Genomic DNA, 24,155 nt, shown 5'->3' with positions numbered 1-24,155 from the left:
GAGAGAAGACATTAGACCTACCAACATAGGCTACTAGTGAACTATTAATAAAATTATTTAGTAGGCTATTTATTCTTCCTTTTTCGTTCAAACATATTACCTGTAAGTCCTTTGCAAAGTCAGTTTAATTGTGGATTTGTTTTCCTGGCACATCAATCTACCTACAAATCACATCTTTTAGGTCCATTAGGTCATTGTTTTTTCATGTTTTGTAACGTTTTATCAAGACAAGACAGTAGTTCTATAGCCTACTACCACAGCAAAAGTTGACGCAAAATGTCTAGAGATTAGGTTAAAATACATTATTTAAAGAATACAGTAGAGCACAGACGTTTTATTCATTTAACGAATTATGAATATATATATAAACCTTTGTACATTTTTGTATATGTGATGTGAATACCCATCGTATTTCGATGGTTTTCATTAGCTTATTCTTAGATAACTTCTGGAAATGCTTTTAAATGTTTATCATTCTGGTCCGTCCGTGAACACAGCATATTTCAACTCGTGTGCAAATGATTCAGAGTGGGGGATGGGTACATTTCAGCATCGAATAATACCATTGGATAGAATTTATATTCAAACCAACAACAAATACTGTCATTGGTCCCTGCCTTTGCTCGCGATAACTCCATTCTAAAACCGTGGAGGGGTTTATTGTTCCTTTTCGTTTAGTCGATTTTTTCGTATCTTCAGATTCCCTACTTCAAATTACCAAGCGGTGAAATGGTAAGGCTGTTGTCTTTCTACAAGTAGCCCCATACTTGTCTTCACGACCACAATTTAAGTGTACAATGAGTTTACGTCTAGGCATGCGACGGTATCTTTGATCATGTTTGATTAACGTTAGTGATACTTAGTTAACGTTAGCTAGCAAGCCAGTTAGCAGCAAAATTGACACCACTGGTGTCATTAACATTAGCTGATCTGCTAATTTTTGTGTTGACAGTTCACTATACGGTTGTAATAGCCAACTTCTTACTGGTGTCCGGAATTCCCAGCATTTATTCACTCGGCGAGTTTAATATTATGTTCCATTGACTGGTTTTCCGAATAGAGTAAATGTACGTTGCCTGCAATTATACAACGAAGTGAAACTGGCTAACGTTAGCCCGATAGCACTAGGTAAGTTAACGCTAGCGTGCCATAGTTGAAGTCGGTGAACGTTAGCTATTTAGCGTTAACGTTAACATGCTCCTTCTGTCACAAACACCGCAAATTAACATTTAAGTTGCAGTTAGCGTTAGTATTAGACCAAACGTTACACAAACCAATATTAGTTGGATACGTCCATGGAATTCATGGTTGGAAATGTCTGACGTTAACGTAACGTTAGTTAGAAATGATCAATTAGTTAAGTTAGCTATCAAACAGTGCAGGAAGAAGCACTGACCTGGCCCTAACATTAATGTTAGTCATGGCAATGCAAGTTATCGCTAACGTTGGTTGGACTGGTATTATTGTCACTGTTTAAACGTCTTTTTTAATATACATTTCATTGTTCAATTAATTCACGTTAAAGGGTTAAAACGCTATTGTTACCTGGCGTTTCTCACACCTTAACGTTTAAACTCATTAACCCCCATGACCTGCAGTCATAATTGAGGGTTTGCGTGAATATATTGGTAGGTAGGCTATACTACATCGGCTAAGTGTGAATTTGTAAGTTTACAAACGTGGTCTAGTGTGAAGATAACCGTGATATCATTTGACAGTTTTTGGCAGTTTAGCCGACTTAGCATGCAAGTGGGTTCGGAAATGTTTTAGACACGTGCGCTTAATTGATCAGAAACGTATTTGATCTCGGGAGTGTGGAAAGGGTCTTGGCGGGAAAACCCCTCGTGCTAAAACTGCGGAGGTACTTTTTCTACGCAGTCCTGCTTGTTTTGATTTCACCACCTCCCTTGAGCTACGTGAGCCTTGCCAAGGTTACAGTTGTCCAGATTTTAATAAAGTAGGCTAACAATATTTCGATTCGACTGTGCTATTTCCCATTGAACGGTTTAACCAATTGTTTATTATTTGTATGAAAAATCATGACCAAAATTAACCAACCCATTTTTCTACACACTCATTTTACAGGCTGGCGGGAAAGCAGGAAAAGACAGTGGCAAGGCCAAGGCAAAAGCAGTGTCACGCTCACAGAGGGCAGGGCTGCAGGTAATCAGTAACCCTTAACAAAGGGTAAACCCTTCACTGTGCTAGCACTGTAATAACCAAACTGAGCCAAATACAGTCGAATCATGCCCACCTAACCTGTTCCCTGTGTCCTTTGGTAGTTTCCCGTGGGGCGTATCCACAGGCATTTGAAGACCCGCACCACAAGCCATGGGCGCGTTGGAGCCACGGCCGCTGTGTACAGTGCAGCCATCCTTGAATATCTCACAGCAGAAGTATGCAACCTCTGACTTAAACCCACTGAAAAGCCTGTATATGACGGGGTTCCCACGGGTCATGGAATGTCTGGAATATTGTGGAATTTTGGAAAGTCTGTTCCAGACATGGAAAGTCAGGGAATTGTATAATGGGAATTGTTTTGGGGCAAAGTCATAGAATATCAGGGAATTTTGTTGTGGCGGTTAAAAATGTACTTGCCAAAATTATATATCAATTCAAATGTTTCCACACAGAATTGGAGTATATCTGGTCATTAGCTTTACTGCTTGCTTTAGTAGCCCATTTATGTATTCAATGCCCATTTATTCATCTCCCGCTCTAAAGAAGTAAAAGATTCTTGAAGGAATATTCTTGATTCTTGGAAATTCAGGTATTTTGTCAGGGAAAAGTCATGGAATTTTACATTTGACTTGTGAACCCTGAATGTATGTATATTAAATAAACTAAATCGGTTTGATTGCAGTGCTACAATGTTGGAATTACTGCATTGGGTAAAAATGTGTGTGTGTGTGTGTGTGTGTGTATATATATATATATATATATATATATATATATATATATATATATATATATATATATGTATATATATATATATGTGTGTGTGTGTGTGTGTGTGTGTGTGTGTGTAAATTTGGCAATTGGTCAGACAATTGTTCTCCAAGGCCTGGGTAGCTAGGTAGTGATGACCGAATGTAAATTGATTTTACGTATTTGTGTTTATAAAATAACACCCGTTGCAAATGGAAATAGGCAGAAGTTTTATGATAATTAATTATCAGTGAAACGTGCGTCTTTACAGGTGCTTGAGTTGGCGGGCAACGCCTCTAAAGACCTGAAGGTGAAGCGCATCACCCCACGCCACTTGCAGTTGGCCATTCGTGGAGACGAGGAGTTGGACTCCCTCATCAAGGCCACTATTGCTGGTGGTGGTGAGTGCGCCTGCTGATTATATTTATTTGTGTGTGTGTGTGTGTGTATGTATGTATGTGTGTATATATATATATATATATATATATATATATATATATCCGATTTAGTTTAGGACGCCTTTGTCCAAAGCGACATACAAAACAATATAATACTTAAATTTAACAGGGAACAATTTCAAAAATAATATGTACATACACTACTACCAGTCAAAAGTTTGGAGACACTTAGATATTTCCATTCCACTCCATTATAGACAGAGTACCAGCCTAGATCATTTAATTGCAAAAGGGTTGTCCAATGTTTTCTCAGTTAGCCTTTTAAAATGTCAGATTAATAAACAATGTGCCTTTGCAACATTGAATGAATGGTTGCTGATAATGGGCAATGTAGATATTGCATTAAAGATTAGCCATTTCTTTCTACAACAGTCGAGAACCCTTTTGCAATTATGTAAGAACATAATGTAATCTGAAAACTGCTGCCCTGATTAAAAAAACAATGCAAATGATCTCAGCTGGTATTCTGTCTATAATGGAGTAGAATGGAAATTTCTAAGTGTCTCCAAACTTTTGACTGGTTGTGTGTGTGTGTGTGTGTATATATACACACACTTTGTGACTGTACATTTTGAGACTACAGGAAATTGGTTTTGGAAAGCAGTCAAATCATTCACATTTTTCTAAAATGTCAAGTCTGTTTGACCAAGTATTTGTTTGTGCCTGTAGAGGGAGTTGTTGCACAGCTACCAAACAGTCTCTGCTTTCGTTGGACTTTTATGCTTGCTCAAGATCATCAATGGTGTTTAATTTGATAAATTTAATGCATCTCCGTGTTATGAAAATAACATTATTATTATTCTGAAGCCAGTAGCGGATAGATGGGAGCACATGGGTGTCCTGTTCCTCTATCATTATGATCTAATGTCCTGTGTGTGTGTCTGTCTCTACAGGTGTGATTCCTCACATCCACAAGTCCCTGATTGGCAAGAAGGGTCAGCAGAAGACTGCGTAATAACATGCCGATCCAGACTGTTAAGCTCTCCTCTACGGACTGTGACCAGACCAGTTCATGTTCCTCCTTTCCCTTTTTTTTTAAATTAATTAATATTATGGCTAACTGTGAGTGTTAGATTTTGTGTTTTTGTTTTATTTTCCCAAAGTAGGAAGAAGTCCCTTTTGAAATTGTATGTTATAGATTTAATGGGGTATCTTTGTCACAGTGAATTTGTTTTGATTGGCCTGGCATTTGAAAGTGTTTTATACTGAACAAAGAACGTGTTAAAGCCATTTTATACAAAACTACAAACCCATGTCTTTTTGTCTCCTTTTAAGCAATGGAATAGGTAACATTTAATGATTGCTATAGCAAGAGTATGTGGAAACGAATTAACTTTGTGATTAACCAACTTTTTTGTGTTGGAAGTTTGAAATGCAATACGAATAATAATCAAACACTTCTTTGACATGCTAGTGTAACCGGTGCGATTCACTCTGCACATACCTGGACTCGAAACCTGCAAAACAGCAGCACCTTGGATCGGGAGTCAAGCATGTTGACAATTGAGCTAAAAGCCCAGGCTACTAGCTATCATGCCAGCAGCACTCCTGAGATGTCAGGGAGTGAGGTTTACCAAAGTCCCATATGCACATTAAAGCTCATAATTGATTAACAGGGAGGCAGAGGACGTATGATGGTTGTGTAAATATTGATCTGCAGAGGGAGCTTTGTAAATGCCTGAAAAATGTGTATTTGTTGGTCACCTTTTTGAGACTAGGATCACCTTTTTCCCTTTTTCATCTTCATTTTCCATATTACCAGTAGGGTTAGCTTTCTCAGCTAAGAGAGAGAGAGCACTAACCATAGCCTGTCTTCAAAATGTGGACATGAACCACTTAAGCTATTTACAGTCCTATGCCTCCGTTGAACTATGTAGGCGATGGATTTGTATTAGATGTATTTCTCCTGATTTACACTGTCACAAAGGCTGCTGTGTCCTCTGAAGACATCATCTTAAGTAATGTAGACATCAAACACTGCTTACTCTCTTGATGATTGGATGAGTTCGAGTGAGATGCACCACAGTTGAACTTGGCATTGTCAAAGAGAATTAACGCTAGAGTGCTCCCCAGTCATCTTTCAACATAGAGTGAGGGCTTTTGATCCAATTGCAATGGAGAAATGTCTCCTGACGGCAACAAATAAGCTGTGATGGCTTTCAAGATTGAGTAGTGAATAAGTAGAAGGTCTTAAGCAACAGCAGTTTGGAAGAAGGAAACACCATTTTTAAAACCATATATATAGTAGTAGTGATATATATATTGAAGTATATATTGCACAAGTATATCTGAGTATGTGTACGTTTTTTGAACATGTTGCTGTACATCTCTTGCACTACATGGTTGATTTATAATCTCTTGTTTTGTACCTTGTGGGAATATAAAGGCCTACTTTATATTCCCACAAGGTATGAGAGAGCTTAGATGTGTCCATGATTCTTTCAAGATAGAAAAAGCCTCAGACACTTGGCTCCACTGCTTCTTACAGCCTAGGATTCTGCTTCTCAAGAGTGCCTTGAGCTCTGGAGATGATGAAGACTATAGCTTAGTGCCTAAAACAGCTGTCTATTGGGACTATAATTGCCTAACTGTTTTGGTTTATTATAGAATCTCTTTCAACTCAAGTCATTAGAGGATTTATTTTTCATTATTAGAAACACTTGGGTGGAAAATGGTGACAGGTGCCACTTTGCAAACTGATCTCACTGATAACCTTTCAAGGAAGGCACTGACCATTATAAAAGTAGAACCATGTGTCAAAAGTGACAATTTATTCAGGAACTTCTGCATTTATTCACTGAAATAGAAATAATAATAAATAAAACTGCTGTGCACTGAAATGCAATTCATATATTTCAAAATAATTAATTGCAAAAATAATTTAAGATAGCAGTTGTATTCAGAAAAAATAAATGTAAAAAGAAAAAATCGCAGTGGCAATGCAGTGAAAGTGACACACATACTTTAAACATTAGGCAACTTAAATACATAGATCCAAATACCTACAGTAACAAACACCTGTAATTTATATAAACTACATGTCATGGTATTAAATAGAAAATGAACATTCCTCCAAAGCCTTTCTGAAGAGAGACATGTTTCCTCAGGTGCGATCATTTAGGCTCATCAGTTCTGAGCCTGGAAGATATTTACACATGGAACTAAACCTATAATATAGCATACAGACAAAAATAGTACAGCTCTCAGTTGATGAGTTCCAAACATTATGGGCACTTGGGGAGCTGGAACTAATTGCTATTGCAATGTGAGTGATGGTCTAGAGTTTCAAATTGGATTGTACTGTCCCCAACATCAGTTGTAGTAGTCAATAGAGCTATTAGGCTACTCTTCGGCCTAGATGTGTTATAGTACTGACCGCTTATGTTTCTAGCCACAGACTCAGACACAAACTAACAAGACTGTAGATAAAGTAAACAAAATGTTTACTCTAATGTTTATAGATATTGCATGTCTATTATGTTGCTGTCCTCTTCTCAGAGTGATTACTGAAACATGCTGTGTCATTTTTCAGCAGTTGCATTGGTGGTCCCCTTGTTGGCCCATCTATTCCATTGTGCACACTTTCCGAGATTCTCCAGTGATCAGGACATGGACTCCCTCACCCACACATAAACCACAGTAGTCAGGAATGTTTCCTACCAAGGTGTCGACCAGAGTTCAACCATGGTTGATTTTCTTTTTAAAAGCCCCCTGTCCAACCAGAGTCCGTTTCAGTGTGACTGGCTCCACCTGGTTTGCTAACAACCTTGCTGTTGTTTTGCTATTGTATTGCTAATTGTTGTTCCTTTCCTGGGTTGTGACCCAGGTCCTCTCTGAATTGCCACAACCTGCCATGAACTGGCAAAGATGAGTTGGACATGGGTCAAATAACCTTGGCCCGACCCTGGCCATTGATTTACAAGTGGTATTAGAAACTGTTTTCCAGAGACAGGTGTTGCTGCATCTCTAGTACATACAGTAAATACACTTATAGGTCCATTTGACTTTGCTAGAACTATCAGCACCAGCGAAAAGTCCGACCTACCAGGTCAAAGAAGCGGTTGTTGGGCTCCCGCAGGAAGCGGCATAGCTTACGGAACGCTCTCTGGCTGAGCGGTGCATGCGGCCGCCCTTTGGACTCGTCCAGGCACTTGTCGTGCCCGGCGGAGACCAGGCAGTAGAAGCCCTTGGTGGCGTTGAAGTAGAAGTTGGACGGCCTGATGCGCGGTGGCAGCTCCAGGAAGAGCTCGGCCTTGCGCAGTTCTGGGTACGGATCTCGGACCAGCGCCTCGCCATCCACCACATGGATCTGCTCGCGTGGGAAGTGCTCCAGCCAGCGCTGGAAGTGGACATGGTAGAGGCTCCGTTGGAGGGCCTTGTAGCCGGGGTCGATGCGCCTGGTGTGCCTGTCGTTGCCGCCGCCATTGATGTCGTTGTCTAGGAGCAACAGCTCCTCCAGGGGCTGGTAGGGCTTGTGGCGCTGCAGACGGTTGTGCAGCACCTGCGTGTAGTCAGAGACGAGCCGCTCGGCTGGGTCTCGCACGATCAGTAGCAGCCGCACCGCCGGGTTCATCTGACAGGCGCGCTCCGGCGCCAGTGGTGCCGCAAAGTAGCCGGGGGTCTTCTCCACTGTCAGCTGGCCCGGCAAGGTAAAGGGCATCTGAGCACGGTACCAGTCCAGCCCCCGCCGGTAGTTCTCGTCCAGGTTGAAGTAGTGCACCTCGGCCTTGGCCACCTCCACATCTGGGTGGAGGTTAAGCATCTCCAGCAGGGCGCGCGTGCCCCCTTTGCGCACGCCGATGATGATGGCTCCCGGGAGGCGCTGGGCGGTGCCATTGGTTGCGGTGGTGGTGGCCTGGGAGGATGGCGGTGGAGGTGGCGGTAGTGCCAGGGCAGAGGCGGTGGAGGCACGGAGCTCACGCAGACACACACACAGTTGAGCCTGCAGGATCAGCAGCAGCAGGAGGGCGAACAGCACAGTCCACAGCATGGCGCTATCTCTCTCTCTCTCTCTCTCTCTCACACACAAAATACACTCAGTCAGGCCAGGAAAGGTGGACACACTCACACTCAAGCACGATAGGTGGGGCAGGCACACGTACACACACACACACACACACACACACAGGCTAACACCTTTTGGTTGTCACCGCTCCCGAAGGATGTTATCTGTGAAAGGAGATGGAATACAATAGCAAAATGTGTCATTATGGAGTTTACAAAAACATATACTCATTTTGTGTGTTTATAACCAAAAGTGAAAATGGAAGCAGGACACATTTGGACTCTGTGGAGTAGTTGGTTAGCCTACTGTGGATCCTGGAAATAATTTAGTGAATGTCATATCAGAAAATGAAGATAACTGCTCATGAATTACTTTTCAAACTTTATATTTAATTCATTCATTCTTTCATATGAAACAGAAAACATGATTTCAAAACGGTTACTGGAAATTGTGTTCTTCAATTTCAGTGCAATAAGACCTGCTCTCTCTCTCTCTCTCTCTCTCTCTCTCTCTCTCTCTCTCTCTCTCTCTCTCTCTCTCTCTCTCTCTTTCTCTCTTTCTCTCTCCCTCTTTCTACCTCTGTCTCCTCTGTACTGCTGCTGTTACTCTTGTTATTGTACTCACACCTCCCTACTTTGTCACACGTATTTGTTTACCTGTGCTCATTTACCAAGGTCACATCTAACTCCACTGTCTAGGAGTGTGTTCATAGTAATTGTGCCTCTGGGAAAAAGGAGTCAAATCCCTTGGCTTTCTCACTCACATGATTTCCTCTCAATTCTCCTGTTCCCCCTCTCTCTCCCATCTTGCTCTCTCTCTGCCTTTCTCTATCTATTTATCTATCTATCTATGCATCTCAAAAAAATTATAACATCATTGAAAAGTTCATTGCACCTGTATACCTGTCTACATATCATTGTCATTCTCTCCCTCCACCCCCCACCCCCCTGTTTGCTGCATCTTTTGCCCCTCCATCTCTCTGTACACAGTCAATCCATCTCAGTCTTAACCTACCACCCACCCCCCACCAACACCCCCTCGTCTCTCTGCGTGGTGCCTCAGCAGCAGAAGCATTGTCATCATCATCATTATCTTCATGCATCATAAACGTCCCCATTACGACTATGCATGAGGTCTGCCTAATGTCTCTCTATGTTTTTTTCCATATCTGACATATATGTCACCTCACTTGGTAGCACATTGGTTGATGGATTAAACACTTAGTTTATTTATTTTTCAACGGCAAACAATGGTGTGCGAGTTTTCTTCCATGACTGACTACTACGTTGCCTAAAACTAACGCACCCGCACGGCCTTGAGTATTTGGCGCGAGACCCTACCTGTCTAACCTGAACCATGTCTGACAGACATAATTATGGTGTCATGTCATCTACGTGTTTCTCCTGCACTGCAAACGTGTATCTGGCCCTGTCTGCCACTGTTCATTCAGCTAAAATGTGGGCTAGTGGAATGCTAGTGTTGGCAGACATGCTGTATCATATAAATGTTTGTTCTACGGGGGCATCATGTACAAGGAAATGTGTTCTCATCCTTGTGTGAATTGGTAGAAAAGTAGGGCTGTATTCATTGGTAAGGGCAGAATGAATTGACTTAAAAATCATCAACCTAAGTGAGTAGGCCTCCTATATACAGGTCTTAGTTTACATGGTGTTTATATAGGCCTTTTCAAAACCCTGACAAATGATAAGTTAAACTTTGGGGAATTTTTCTGAAAAAATTCTTCATCATATAAATCAAATTTGATCAAAACTCGGCTTGTCCACACCGCCAACAATGTACAATGGTAAGATATAAACAACGAGCCAGAATCCATCGGATTTTAGAAACATTAGTAGTGGACATGAGAGAGACTTTCCTTATTGTTGGTCATTGGGACAGTCATATACCGGTAGTTATAGGGCCGAGTTCGGCGGCGATATAGGTAGTGGACAGATACTACGTCAAGGATGAAGTGAAATTGAATAAACCAATCACATGCAACCAGTGTTAAATTCTGATCTATCTATCTTTTATTACAGTTTTTCTCGATTGCTTTGATGCACTTAATGAAACTGGGATCCACTTGATCTTGAGCTTCACCTTCTTAGCACAGCAGAAGTCATCTCTTGCAAATGATTTAACACATTTTCATTGGTTTAACTCATTACATGTTTCACATGATCCTTTTCAAAACATTTAACACAGTTCTTATACAAAGACTCCAAACTCCATTGGAATAACTGGGTAACAAATGGCTCTGGCCAGAGTGTGGATGCACTGTTGGCAAAATATGCTGTCAAACTCACACCTATGGTTTCAGTTGTCTTTACAGTTATAGTTCTTGGACGTAATCATTGTTCTTAATAGCTGGAAGGTGAATGATAGGCCATTCAGCACAATGGACAGATGGAAGCTTAAATGACTTTGTCCTGGTTAATGAGGCTTACATGACTGAATAACTCCACTTTTCCATCTGTATCTACACAGTGATGTAGCTTTCAGTTTACTAAGGCAGACTTCAGTATAGCACATTTTACAAAGGCTCTCACATAACTTAACAAACCTCCAATGACTTCAATAAGAAAAACAGAATGTGTGTGTGTGGGTAGCAAAAGAGAGAGAAAGAGAGAGAGAGATACTATTACAGCATTTCAAGATTGACCTAGCTAGTAATCACACACACACACACACACAGAGAGAGAGAGAGACTAACTTTGTCTTTGTTTCTGTTGTTTGTTTTGAGCAGGGAGAGGATAAGCAGTGAAACATCTCTGTCTGAACTGCAGCTCTCCCTAGAATAGCACCACAACCCAGCAGATTTACATATGGTTCCAAGTGTCAAGCACACAGAGCAGGAAGATGTTTTTGACTGATATTCTGACTGATATTCCTACTTTTGTCTTTTTGTTTTTGTTTAGTTTTTTTTAATGGTATCACTGCATGATGTTAGATCAGTGTGAATTATTGTGAGGACAATGCCCTGATGTCTCATTAAAAAAGCTGGCTTGTTGGACTGTGTTACAATTTTTCTCAGTTGCTTTGGTGCTTTTCTCAGATCAGAATGAAAATTCTCATAACTATTAGTTCAACCTCCACAACATTTAGTCATTTGTGCATATCATAGTAGCAATTTCTCCTTCCTCTGAACAAATTGCAAATGCTTTTGGACATGTATCAGTTGCTTTCATACAATTCTCTGCTGTTTTATAACATTAGCATTTGCTTATGTCATGTCAGTCAAAATGAACTATACTTATGGATGCTGAATAGTCATTCTCAATTAAACTAATAGTCTTCATTTCATTGCTTGAGTCATTACATACAAAATTGTTGAACTAGTTATCAAATTCTGTCACAATGCTGTAGAATTGCAAAGAGCATATAGTGAAATGTACATATTTAGTGTCTTGTACTCACTTATTCCCCTAAGTACAGCAATGTGTAACTTTACTGTAGTTTCACTGTACAAGTAGTGTATAGTGCTGTCTTGAGCATGTTCAGGTAGTGTCACTGAGTTCTGACCTTTTTTTGCATGGGAAAACACTGAGAGAATAAACTGTCATAATGAAAACATGACAAAGCCATTTGACTATCTTGTTCATAAACGATGGTGTCAAGACTTCTCTTTTTGATGACACTGACAGTTTCATTGACATGAATACTTGCTTTTGAGGAATGGACTATACATTTTGAGCAAGTGACGTGCTTTTGCAGGTTATCCACTAGGTTTTGCAGTTTGCACTAACTGTTTCGAGAAATGCACTAACTGCTGTGCAAATGTTAATAGTGATCTGAGAAAAGCACCAAAGCGACTGAGAAAAACTGTATAATTCCCATGATGTTCACGCGTGCATATCTGCACTGGTTGTGCTTTCAAACATGATTGCAATAGACAAAACTGAGCAATGAAGACACAGCACCGTTGTGATAAGGAATGCAAATAAATATAAATGTCCTTTGTGGAACAGCAGAAGATGGGTCGCTGGAGGTCATGAATAATGTACGTTTTTTAATAAAGGTAGGTTTCACTGACATAGTATCATCTTCAGAGTCAACAATGTACATTGGCTAAATAAACCAGAGGCCGGGAGAAATGCCCTCTTAGGCTGTAAATGCCCACTAAGCACAGGTCTGGATGGGATCAGACTCTGAGTTCTTGTTGAAGCCAGCGCAACAAAACTGTGTTTTGTGTATGTGTGTGTGTGTGTGTGTCTCTGTGTGTGTGTGTGTGTGTGTGTATATGTGTGTGTGTGTGTGTGTGTGCGTGTGTGTGTGTGTGTGTGTGTGTGTGTGTGTGCATTTGTGGGATAGGGGGCTAATCTAAGTCAACCTTACTTAAAATCTTCCATCAAATTGAAATAAAAGAACTGCACATCCAAGGAAAAAGACCAACACGTCTATCCGTTTAATAAAGCAGCATCCCAATTACTCAATTACTCTGTGGGTGTGCAATCTGGCCCAGGTCATGCCACCACATGGCCCAGTTATGCTGGACTCGAACCAGAACCAAACCAGAACCAAGACAACAACAACTTCAACACCTACAATCTCCACAGCAGTGGGTGGAAAATGGACGGTCAGCAGCTGATAGAGGTGAAGAGTAACACTTGGACAGTCCACCTACACAGACAGATGGTTTGTTAAAATTCTTCTTCTTTTTTCAAATGACTGAACAGAAGCTCAACCAAACCCAACCTGTAACCCTAACCATACATTTGTGTCATCCCCCTAACCTAACCATACATTTGTGTCAATAGATAATTTGTCTGTAATCTGAGCATCTGTATAGTCTAGGATACCATCCAAGTAAGGTGCGAGTCTGACCAGGTAAGGTGTGAGTCTGGAGCGAGTCTGAATCTCAATTGATGCACGCAGAAAGCTCTAAAATGTGTAAAAACGGGGAAGGAGGAGAGTGGGGGAGGGGCGAGTTCCTCTGAGTTACCCTGGCACCGCTCCGGTAATCCCTCCTCCTTTAGAAAAATGGAAAATGAACGAGGGGGATTATGTGTGGGGAAGTGAGAGAGATGTGGGAACTGGGGAGGGAGCAGTGTGCTGGGGAAAGAATGCAAAGAGAGAGAGAGAGAGAGAGAGAGAGAGAGAGAATCTTGTGAAGCCTTGTGTAGATAAGAGGTGCTGAGGAGAGCCGCTAAGGCTTCTGTACAGACAGTGACCTTCAGTAGACCAGCATGGTTCTCATGCACATGCACATCCAACTGGGTTTCAAATTAGACTCTTTATAAAGCTCACTCGCATCCACCAACCCCCCAACCCCCCAAACCCTCCGACCCCTGCAAAACACCCTTGCGTCGTCCCTCACTCTTCAGAGAGCTCATTCCTCATCTCCCCTCCTCCTCTCACTTCTCTTCCATCTCTTCCTCTCTCTCTCTCTCTTGCCATTTCTCTCTCTCTCCCAGACACAGCGACACACACACACACACACACACACACACACACTAAGATCTAGGTCAATCATATCAGCCACTCAGAGTGCTCTTTGAGCAGCATGTTGCTGGTATTCATAATGAACGCTGGTGTATATGGTGTGTAGGGGACTGTGGGGGTTTAGCCTTCAGTGTTTTTAATTTTTTTTTTGGGGGGGGGGGGGGGTGTATGTGTGTGTGTGTGTGTGTCCATCTTGGCTCCGTGGCTCCAGTCACAACCTGTGCAAATGTCTCGTGTGTCTGGTGTTGTCTGAGTTTTTGCGATCTGTGCCATTTTGATTAGGCGAGGTGAGAGCATGCGGGTGCCCGCCGTGTGGTACCCACTGAACCAGCCGTCTGTTTGGCCCTGGTTGGCATGGTCAGACTTCGTGCCAGACCAGAGGGCTCTGCTCTGACTGGGCAAGCGCATCATTTGCTGTTTCCCAGTGCTTTTCATCCGGCTGCCGATGCAAGTTGTAATTTGTGTGTGTGTGTGTGTATGGGTTTTTTTGTGTTTGTATGTTTGTTTGTTTGTGTGTGTGTGTGTGTGTGTGTGTGTGTGTGTGTGTGAGAGAGAGAGAGAGAGAGAGAGAGGGAGGGAGAGAGACAGAAAGACAGAGAGAGAGAAAGGTTTTGAAGATGTATGAGGGTTTTTAAATCTAAATATCAGGGAAGTGAAATTGTTTGAAACCCTAATAGCTGCTCTAACTGTGCTGACGCAATCCCAACCCTCTGGATAGCCCAGTTCCAGCCCAGTCATTTCTCCAGGGGTCAGAATGTAGTCCTTGAGTGTGTTCAATCAGTTTGTTTGTGTCGTCAAAAGAAGAGTTGACGTGTGGGTCCCTGTGCGGGAAGCAGGTCCAGTGTGTATTATGGTGGTAATCTGTTGCCTTGAGGGGGTGTTTGGAATGGGGCTAAAGTGGCAGATGCCCTGTCAGAGCCCCATGGTCAGTGCCACTGACACACACACACACACACACACACACACAATCATATTCTAAGCCAGTAACAGTAAGGCTAACTTGCTATTGAAACTCTAAAGTTGACATGAGAAATGTGACGAGTAAGCAAAGCAGTCACACGGCACACTCACTTGTACTGATAAGGCTACTGAGTGCTACTCAGCTGTGGCCCAGAGAGTGAACTCTGGCATCACCAGGTGCATAGAAAAACCAGCACACACAACGTTTCAAACAGAGACAAGGGCTATGGAAAGAAAATATTTGAAATAAAAGAACAAAATGGAAATTATTCATATTAAAAAAAAAACTAAACGCAGGAATAGAGGACACAATCAGAGTAGCAATCAACTAACAGCAAACCTGCTAAACAGAATTACAGATCATGGCTTGTGGAACACTGTAGCCAGCTTAGCCATGCACCAGACGGCTGCTGGAACCTGCTCGCTCCCTCGCTATGGCAACCATTCATTAGAGAAGCTCAGGTGAGGTGGTGCTTCCTGGGGGAGAGGGTTCAGGAAGGATGGCGGGAAAAGGCGCCTTTGTGAGTGAGCACATTAACTGCTCTCCCTGTGCCACGACCGTGCAGATGACGCCACAGTTGGCCCCTTATTACAGCCAAATGACGGCTATAGTGGCAAATGATGGCAACAGCCAGACTCTGTTATTCGCCATTTACATTGCCTCTGTAAAGAATTGCAAAGGTGACATAAGCTTTCTGTCATGTTCGCTGATTACATAAGGTGAACATTTCATCTACACTGTATTTTATAATCTTCAGAAGATTTTCCCTGATATGCACAATATAACAAACAAAAGTTAAGGGTGCTCTAAGTGATGCTGGGTAACCAAAAGCACCAGTGCTTAAGTGCACAATTAAATAAAACTAAAACCAAGTTTCATGTTAGATTTAGGGTGGACCTTGTGTAAGTACAATGTTTCGCAGTACTATTCAAAAGTGATGACCCTGTTCATATTATGATATTATCATATGAAGACACAGCTGTACGCCATATATCATTGCCATTGGATTGAGCTGGACTAAGTTAACACAGACTTTTCTTTATTTTCATTTCTTATTTATTTATTTTATTACTTGTTCATTTTTGTTTGTTGTCTGTCTTGTATGTCTACCGTTAAGTGTCTCGGGTACGCTGGCGATTGCGCCGCTCCATCTGGCATCTTTTGTCTTGTGCGTCAATTGTTATTATGTAAATTTATTTGTTTGTCTTGATGTCGCGGGAACGCTGGCGACTACGTTGCTCCGTCCGGCATCTTTTGTCTTATAGTGTTTGAAGCGGCCTTGGGTGCTTTGAAAGGCGCTATGTAACAAATAAAATGTATTATTATTATTATTATTATTATATTGGTAGTTACAGTGTTACAATCTGATACCCACTTTTACTCAACAAATGGAAATCTAAATAGACTTGTTGGGGGGGAAAACCTGCAAATGGGCACATTAAAATGTGCAGAGAACCTTATTTTTCTAGTATAATGCAGTAGAAGGAGTTGTAGTGTAGAGAGTGGGAAATGTTTTGAGGGTGTGGAGCCAGTTGACACTCGTTCCTGAGGTTCCAATTAGTGCAAGAAGTCTGTTCTCCACGATCTGCCTGCTGCATGGAACCATTCCCAGAGCAGCAGGTGTGTGCCATTGTGCACTGCTCTGTGCTGTTAGTTTGGGTTGTTCCTCAGCAGTGCTGCAGAAACACTTCTGTTCCCCACGCTTTTCTTTCATTTAGCCTTATTTCTTGGCTGCTCTGAATGGTAAGACAGTGCATCTCGCCTGTGGAGAAACACTAGCGGGGAAAAAACAACTAGGACACAATCTACAGGAGACATCTCTTCTGACTGGTGTGTTGTGCAGTTTTGTACATCTCAAGAACATCACAAGGTTTTGGGTAATATGCTTTGGACGTGAGTGGACGGGTTTTAAAGAGAGGCATTTTTCTCACAAGAAGGCACGGATGTCTCTGTCGGTGTCTCACGGTAAAGAAATGATTAGTTAACTCAACATGACCCAGTAAAGTCACATTGTTGCTTTGACTAATATGATTTATGTGAATTTGTGGTGTCGATCAAATTATGTTATGTTATGTTGTAGTGTTCATCAAATTATGTATCCCATGACCAACACCTCAAGAAGATATCAACTATCGGTGTGTGTTCGCTTTCCCCATTCAATGTTGAGTGTACAAACCTCTTTTTCCCTTAACAGTGTGCTTGCGAACGAAAGAAAGAGAGAGATTATAATAGGATGAGAGTCTATTTTTATTTACTTGCATGAATATATGTACACACAAACACACAAACACACACACACACACACACACACACACACACACACACACACACACACACACACACACACACAAACACACAGACTACCTGTTTTTATCATCACTGTTCACTCATCCTCAACAGTTCTGTGAAAAATATCTGCTGTACTCCGCTCTGATTGAACAAGCATCCTGGATGTGCCATCTCACACATCCTCTCACACATCCTCACACACATCCTCACACACACCATCTCACACATCCTCACACACATCCCCACACACATCCTCACACACATCCTCACACACACCATCTCACACATCCTCACACACATCCCCACACACATCCTCACACACATACTCACGCACACACACACATCCTCACACACATCCTCACACACATCCTCACACACACACACATCCTTACACACATCCTCACACACATCCTCACATACATCCTCACACACATCCCCACACACATCCTCACATACATCCTCACACACATTCTCCCAGCCATAGCCTTGCCACGAAACGAAACTTTATCACCAGACTCTCTCAGCATGGCCATTTACACGCAGCCTGCATAGTGACCTCTGAGCCTCTGTGATGCCGCCGCATCGCTGTGCAGGGGAAGCCTATGGTCATCTGAGTCGTCATTAACAGCATCCTGGATGTGCCATCTCACACATCCTCTCACACATCCTCACACACACCATCTCACACATCCTCACACACATCCTCACACACATACTCACACACACACACACATCCTCACACACATCCTCACACACATCCTCACACACATCCTCACATACATCCTCACACACATCCTCACACACATCCTCACACACATCCTCACACATACTCACACACACACACACATCCTCACACACATCCTCACACACATCCTCACATACATCCTCACACACATCCCCACACACATCCTCACATGCATCCTCACACACATCCTCACACACATTCTCCCGGCCATAGCCTTGCCATATCTCAGCATGGCCATTTACACGCAGCCTGCATAGTGACCTCTGAGCCTCTGTGACGCCGCCGCATCGCTGTGCAGGGGAAGCCTATGGTCATCTGAGTCGTCATTAACGGCAGAGAGAATGGAGGAACCATTGAGGCCCTCTCGGGCCAAAGTGACTGAACAAGGGCTTTGTTAGGACTGCTTAAATGGCCTCCTCCAACCTCGTGCTGTTAGACCATTACAAGACAATTAGCCTCGCAAACACATGAATGGATTTATCTAACCACAGCAGACGCTCTCCTTGAGTGAAGGTCAGCGGATGAAGTTCAAAGTACATTCAATTCTATTCTACTCACCTTAGCCTATTGTTTCTACTGTATCTTTTCTTATTAGTTTATAGTGTTTAGTACAACAAAATGTTTTGGACACATCAGATAGACGGCGTTCCTTCTTGGTTGACGTGGGAGAGTGGGAGGCTGAGTGATGAGAACATCAGGACCAGCTGTGGGCCAGAACCAGAACTGGCAACAATGTCACATGAGCGAACTCCAAGCAGATTAGAAAGTGCTATTACACCATCTAGTTAGAGCAACTACGCATCCATGTGTCTGTCCGTGTGCTCGTCTGTGAGCCAATATCATTAAGGCATACAAACTAATCCTTTCCCAGGCACGTGAGTCTATCTAACCTTAGCTGTCAGCTTCCTCTCTAACCAATTCACAGTAACTTCTCACATGTTGGTTCTGTAATCATCTGTGCAGCAACCACTCCCTGTATTTTTCCACAGAATCTAGCTTGACGCCTGCACCTTCAAGAAAAGAAAGTCAATAAGTGTTGGCTATCTGCTTTGGTGACTGGTCTGATTGACTGCACATGATGACTGCTGAGGGAGCCAGATTCATGTGACCAAGTAAACAACTTCAGTAGTTTTCTGTAGCAGAGTGGCGGTTTTGCCAATGACCACTAAATACATTTACATTCATTCATTTAGCAGATGCTTTCATCTAGAACAACTTACATTGCAGATAAAACATTTTCCCCTGGGAACCGAGCTGATGACCTGTTGTTAGTGCCTCACTCTATTCATTTAAGTAGAGAAATACATAATAAAACAAGAGGAAGTCAACATATCTCTATAGCACTGATCTTTATGATGACTGCATAATGCACAGTGATCATGCGCAATACGCAATGATGCACATAGCAGGACTATAAAACTGTGGCAGGATACTGTCACATCAAAGCCTCCTAATGGCTACTAGTTTAATGTTGTAATATAATGAATCCTTTGGAATCATATATAGCTTGCTATATTATATTAAACAAAACACACTCACACAACAACAAATACTTTTTAAAGAAAGTAAAGTATAAGCAGATTTACATTTGTGTGTGTGTGTGTGTGTGGAGCTTTGAGTGATGAAGCGTTATAGCATAACCTTGGTTTCTACAATAAAACATTAATTTCGGAGCATCCAGTGGTTATTTTTGGATGCATGCAGACCCCCCTCCGGAGTCTTGGTTTTGGTTGAGGTCGTTATTATTCTGCGGCGCTTGTGTGGGTACTTTCACTGAGCTAGCCCAGAGTCACTGTGGAGATCCAGCTGTGATTTCAGACAGGCTTCAGAGTTCTGTCTCGCAGCAGTAGCTGTGTGGCTCACAACAGCTCACTCCGTCTCTCTGTCTCTGTCTCCTCATCTCATTCTCTCTCTTTCTCTCCTCCCATTCTCTCTCTAATGCCTTTGTTATTCATCTCTACGCTGCGACTCTCTTCTCATTTGTTTGTTGTTCCCCTGTTTCTCTCTTTACGTCTTACTCCATACTCTATACTCACTCACTCCCTTTCTCCATCTCCCTCTTTTCATCCGCCTCTTTTCTCTTTGTCTCTGCCTCTCCTCTTCTCTCTCTCTCCTCTTCTTTCTCTCCTTCTCTCTCTCTCACTCTCTGTTTTTCTTTTGCTGTGTAACTGGTAACATACAGACTCATTGCACTCTGAGGACTTGCACTTGCTCATAAATAATGGCATGCATTATTCACACTGGCTCTGTGCCTAATGCCCCATAATGTACCTTAGTCCTCATAACGCACCCAGGTGCTTGACAAGCAAAGGCCCACCATCCGGTCACGGCTGCCCAGTGATGGACGACTGGGGGTCTGTAAACTGTTCATCCCAGAGCTATATAGCCTTCCATATTAGTGACTCACAGAAAATGTACATAACTCATGCAGTTATATACAGTACATAGCTCATACAGGTGCATATGGTAGCCTGTAGATGTTGTGTGCAGAGCATAAGTCATACAGTCACAATATGCTGTTAGTGGTTTATAGGGACATCCAAAGAGATCTTCAGATGTGCCAACCCTGCAGCATGTGGTTTTGTGTTTGAGTCAGCAAATCAGACAGCAAATCAATTCATTTCCACTGAGCACACCAGAGTGGGTCGTAGTCTTGGACCATATCGCTACTCTGCACACAATTCAAAGGTTACAAAAGCATGACTTCATGCTCCCGGAACGTTTAGTTGAACCTTTGTGTGTGTGTGTGTGTGTGTATGCGTGCATGTGTGTGACTCTGTGTGTGCATGTGTTTTCAAGCCTTTTGCGTAGGCCTATATAAAGTATATTCAAGGATTAAGAAAAAAAACATTCCCTTTGTTTTGAGTTTGAGAAGCTGATCCCAAAGCCATAGAACACAGAACTCCTTACATGCTTGCTGATGACATACAAACACGCACATATTGCAATTTGCTGTGTGGTGGCAAACCCAACATCTCTGTCTATTTGCAGTCCCTGTCTGTTATTCTCATGTCCTCCATCTCTCTCATTCTTTCCGTAACTCTAACTCTCTCTTCCACTGACTCAGCTGCTCAGCACCGGAGCGGTGACCAGACAATCTCTGCCCTCCTCCCCTTTTGATTTCCGAGAAGACCTGGCGCCGGTCCTGTGGTCATCGCAACCCTCTGTAACCCACTTTCTCTCTGAAGCACTTTCTACCCTTCCTCTTACTGTTTCTCTTCCTCCTACTCTTTCTCTTACACTTTTTCGGACTCTATCCTCCACACATGTTCTCTTCTTCCCCTTAGCTTACTGTGAAAGTACTTTGTTGAATTTGAAGATGAAACCAAAACAACTCATAAAAGCACTTCAAAAAGTGCCACATTGTATTGTGTTGCTTTAATGGAGAGTTAACATAACTTAAGAAGTCAATAAGTGTTAACAAGATTTATAGGGAGTGAGAGAAAGAGATCTGTAGACTTACCTGAGGTGTGAGGGACTTCGCTTCAGCATCTAAGTTGCCCTCTGAGGATGTGGATTTGGATCAAGTCCTTCTCATTAGCTTGTTTTTCTTCTTTCCCTTCTTCTTCTATTCTTTCAGTCCCTATTCTCTTCCTCTTCTTGCTTCTTCATACTCTTTCTATTTCTACAATGTGTTTTTTTTCTCTGAAGAGCAGTCCTAGCAAGCCTAAGTCAATCTGCATTTGTGTGTGTGAGAGAGAGCGAGCGATGAGTGTAGGGAAAAAAGGCAAGCAGAGAGAGAGGAGAAGGTGATTGTGTGTGAGCGAGTAGGTTAAGTCGGAACATGTGGGTGCAAGTGTGTCTGTGTGTGTGTGTGTGTGTACAGTATGTGTGTGTGTGTGTGTGTGTGTGAGAGAGAGAGAGAGAGAGAGAGTGAATGAAAGTGGATGAGACAAAGAAAGGGAGAGAGAGAAAGAGAGAGAAGCGGGAGAGCAGATCCGTGCCGAGAGTGTAAGTGCGTGTGCGTGTGCATGTGTGTCTGTGAGCGCGACTAAGTGAGTGACTGAATGAGTGACTGAGTGAGTGGGTAAGATCGCACAAACACACAGCCCCTCTGGGAAATTCCACCCCCCATTAACACTCCCCCTCCCAACCTGTCCTGCTCACTTGTTTTCCTATTTCCTTATCCATTCCTTTTCCTCTGTTGTTATGCTTTTTTATTCCTTTCTTTTATTTTTTATGGTTCATGTACACTGCAACTCTTAGCCCGCATGTCTCTTTTTTGTACATTTTCTCCTCATTGCATTAGTTTCTTTGTGTGTGCGTGTGTGTGTGTCGTGTGTGTGTGTGTGTGTGTGTGTGTGTGTGTGTGTGTGTGAGAGAGAGAGAGAGAGAGAGAGAGAGAGAGAGATAGAGAGAGAGAAAGAGAGTATGTGTATGCACGCGTGTGTATATTTGTGTGTTGGGGGGTGGCGAAGCTTGGGGCTTTTTGAATGTATTTGCCTCTGAAAATCCCCAAATCATAAATAACTTACAGAGTGCCTGCACACAAAGAGGCACAGTTCAAATATTTCTAGCCTCTGCTTCATTGTTTAGCCTCCACGGGTTCGTCATTGCTCTAATCCTACTTATTTGCTCTGTGATTAAATCATTTTCAAGTCTTTGAAGCAGTGTGGTATAGACACTATGTAAACTGCAATATATGGATTTTATTTTGTATGTCTTTTTTTCCAGGGCAGAATAGTTTACCCTCGAATATTCTCCCAATCTTGTTGTGAACTTGAATCAGCCACTTAAGTTGATTTGCGAGTGTGCTGTGGATTTATTATCTGCATGTTTATAAATAAGTTATTGCCCTGTACATATTGCCATACACTACTTTCAGGGCACATAAACATAAAATCCACACACACCAGCACTGTGTTCTGGAATAATAACTATTGTCTGGAGTGATTCTTTAGCATCCAGACACACAACCTCCTGTGTTGCCATGTTCTCTCCCCTCAGACAGTGGGTGTTTGTTCGCTTTGGTCGTTTGCATCTAAAAAACCCAAAGGGAATGGAGGCTCCTTCAGATTCATTCCATATGTCAGCACTCATCAGATTATAGAGGCTCTTTGACTAGCATCACTTCAGTCTCCATAGGGGGCTTCAAGCATGCAAATATGTCTCATACAAATGAGCAAACACAGGGATAAGAGTGTGTAGAGTGTGAATGTGTTTGTTGTTTGTGTGTGTGTATGGGTGAAAGCCCCCCCCCCCCACTACAATTTCAACATTTAAAATAAAATCCCTCTCGCCAGCTCCCTCTGCCACCTCCACCTCCACCTCCATCGCCGCCACTATCCTCATTCTCCATTTTCCCCATTTTTCCTCCATTCACTTTGAGTTTCTGCATCTGTGCTCCAGTGCGAGGCCCCCTCTCCCTCCCGTGCTTCTCAGCAGGGAGGCGCGTTTGTCGCACACACACACACGCACACACACAGACAGAAACCCACTCCCCCATTCCCATTCTCCTATCCACCCTCCTCTTTCTCCTCTCTCTCCTCCTTCTCCTCCTTTTGAGGAGTCTCCCCCTCCCTGCTGCTGCTGAGAGTGGGGAATGACTCCCTCTTGACCCCCCCCATGTTGGGTCGACTCCGGCGTCGTATTCACATCAGAACACTGCCGAGCGCCAGACGCACCACCACCAAAAAGGGGGAAAAAACGTTCATCCGTCTTTTGTGTCCCTCTCTCCTTTTTTCTCTCCTTTTTTCCCTCAACGCTTGCTTGCTGTTTTCTCACAAATGCGTCAATCACAGATTTTTTTTATTATTATTATCTCGTGCCTACTCCCTCTCTCCCTCAGGCCTTCTCAGAATGCGCGCTCTGAGTGGGCCCATTTGTCTGCCCTGAGAGTACCATTGGGGCCTTTGTCTCTCTCTGTGTGTGTGTGTGTGTGTGTGTGTGTGTGTGTGTGTGTGTGTGTGTGTGTCTCTTTTGGGGTTCGACAGCAGGAGTGCTAGGATATGGGGGTCCCCAGAAGGAGGTCTGTTCAAGGTTGGTAGGAGGGACCCCCGACTGGTTTGTGGGGCTGTAGAGGTTTGATATGTGTGTGTGTGTGTGTGTGTGTGTGTTTAGGGGTTTCCTGGCAAGGCTAAATGAGCGCCCAGCATCAGAGGCTTTCATCCAAGGGCCTGCCAGTGCTGCTGTGATCTGCGGTGCAGGACGCCTTGGGCCAGGAGGTCGGAGATTACGACGTGCTGGAGGGCAACAGGATTGTCGCTCTCGTCTCCTCCTCACACGACCCTTTGTGCTGCTGTCACTTCTGCTGTAAAATAACACAAAAGTTCTTGTACTTTAAAACATTCATTCAAACTCAGCACTAGCTTTGCACTAGCTTTGTTG

General features: G+C 42.8%; 2 protein-coding genes across 3 annotated transcripts; one reads left to right on the top strand and one right to left on the bottom strand.

Moving 5' to 3' along the window:
• The first annotated feature begins 596 nt into the window (after positions 1-596).
• Positions 597-4,631, top strand: LOC121715347 (histone H2A.V). Its single transcript, XM_042100978.1, has 5 exons — positions 597-732; positions 2,086-2,163; positions 2,283-2,396; positions 3,200-3,329; positions 4,280-4,631. The coding sequence occupies exons 1-5, from the start codon at positions 730-732 to the stop codon at positions 4,339-4,341; spliced, it is 387 nt and encodes a 128-aa protein (XP_041956912.1). The 5' UTR covers positions 597-729; the 3' UTR covers positions 4,342-4,631.
• A 1,537-nt stretch (positions 4,632-6,168) lies between these two features.
• hs3st1l2 (heparan sulfate (glucosamine) 3-O-sulfotransferase 1-like 2) lies at positions 6,169-21,806 on the bottom strand. 2 transcript variants are annotated; one of them, XM_042100976.1, is made up of 2 exons: positions 21,292-21,806; positions 6,169-8,555 (listed from the first exon to the last, which is right to left on the bottom strand). In XM_042100976.1, the coding sequence occupies exon 2, from the start codon at positions 8,374-8,376 to the stop codon at positions 7,405-7,407; it is 972 nt and encodes a 323-aa protein (XP_041956910.1). In that variant the 5' UTR covers positions 8,377-8,555; positions 21,292-21,806; the 3' UTR covers positions 6,169-7,404. The 2 variants fall into 2 exon arrangements, with proteins under 2 accessions (XP_041956910.1, XP_041956911.1); XM_042100977.1 differs by lacking the exon at positions 21,292-21,806 and adding an exon at positions 20,100-20,612.
• Positions 21,807-24,155: the final 2,349 nt, after the last annotated feature.

The sequence above is a fragment of the Alosa sapidissima genome, chromosome 8, assembly GCF_018492685.1.
Source record: "Alosa sapidissima isolate fAloSap1 chromosome 8, fAloSap1.pri, whole genome shotgun sequence".
Taxonomy (NCBI): Eukaryota; Metazoa; Chordata; class Actinopteri; order Clupeiformes; family Clupeidae; genus Alosa; species Alosa sapidissima.
The sequence above is the reverse complement of the archived record's forward strand: the minus strand, read 5'-3'. Positions and strand labels throughout refer to the sequence as shown.

Coding starts and splice junctions, on each gene's coding strand:
- hs3st1l2 (XM_042100976.1), bottom strand. CDS start 8,376: ATGCTGTGGACTGTGCTGTTCGCCCTCCTGCTGCTGCTGATCCTGCAG.
- LOC121715347 (XM_042100978.1), top strand. Junction 2,164..2,282: donor CACAGAGGGCAGGGCTGCAG/GTAATCAGTAAC, acceptor GTCCTTTGGTAG/TTTCCCGTGGGGCGTATCCA. Junction 3,330..4,279: donor GGCCACTATTGCTGGTGGTG/GTGAGTGCGCCT, acceptor CTGTCTCTACAG/GTGTGATTCCTCACATCCAC.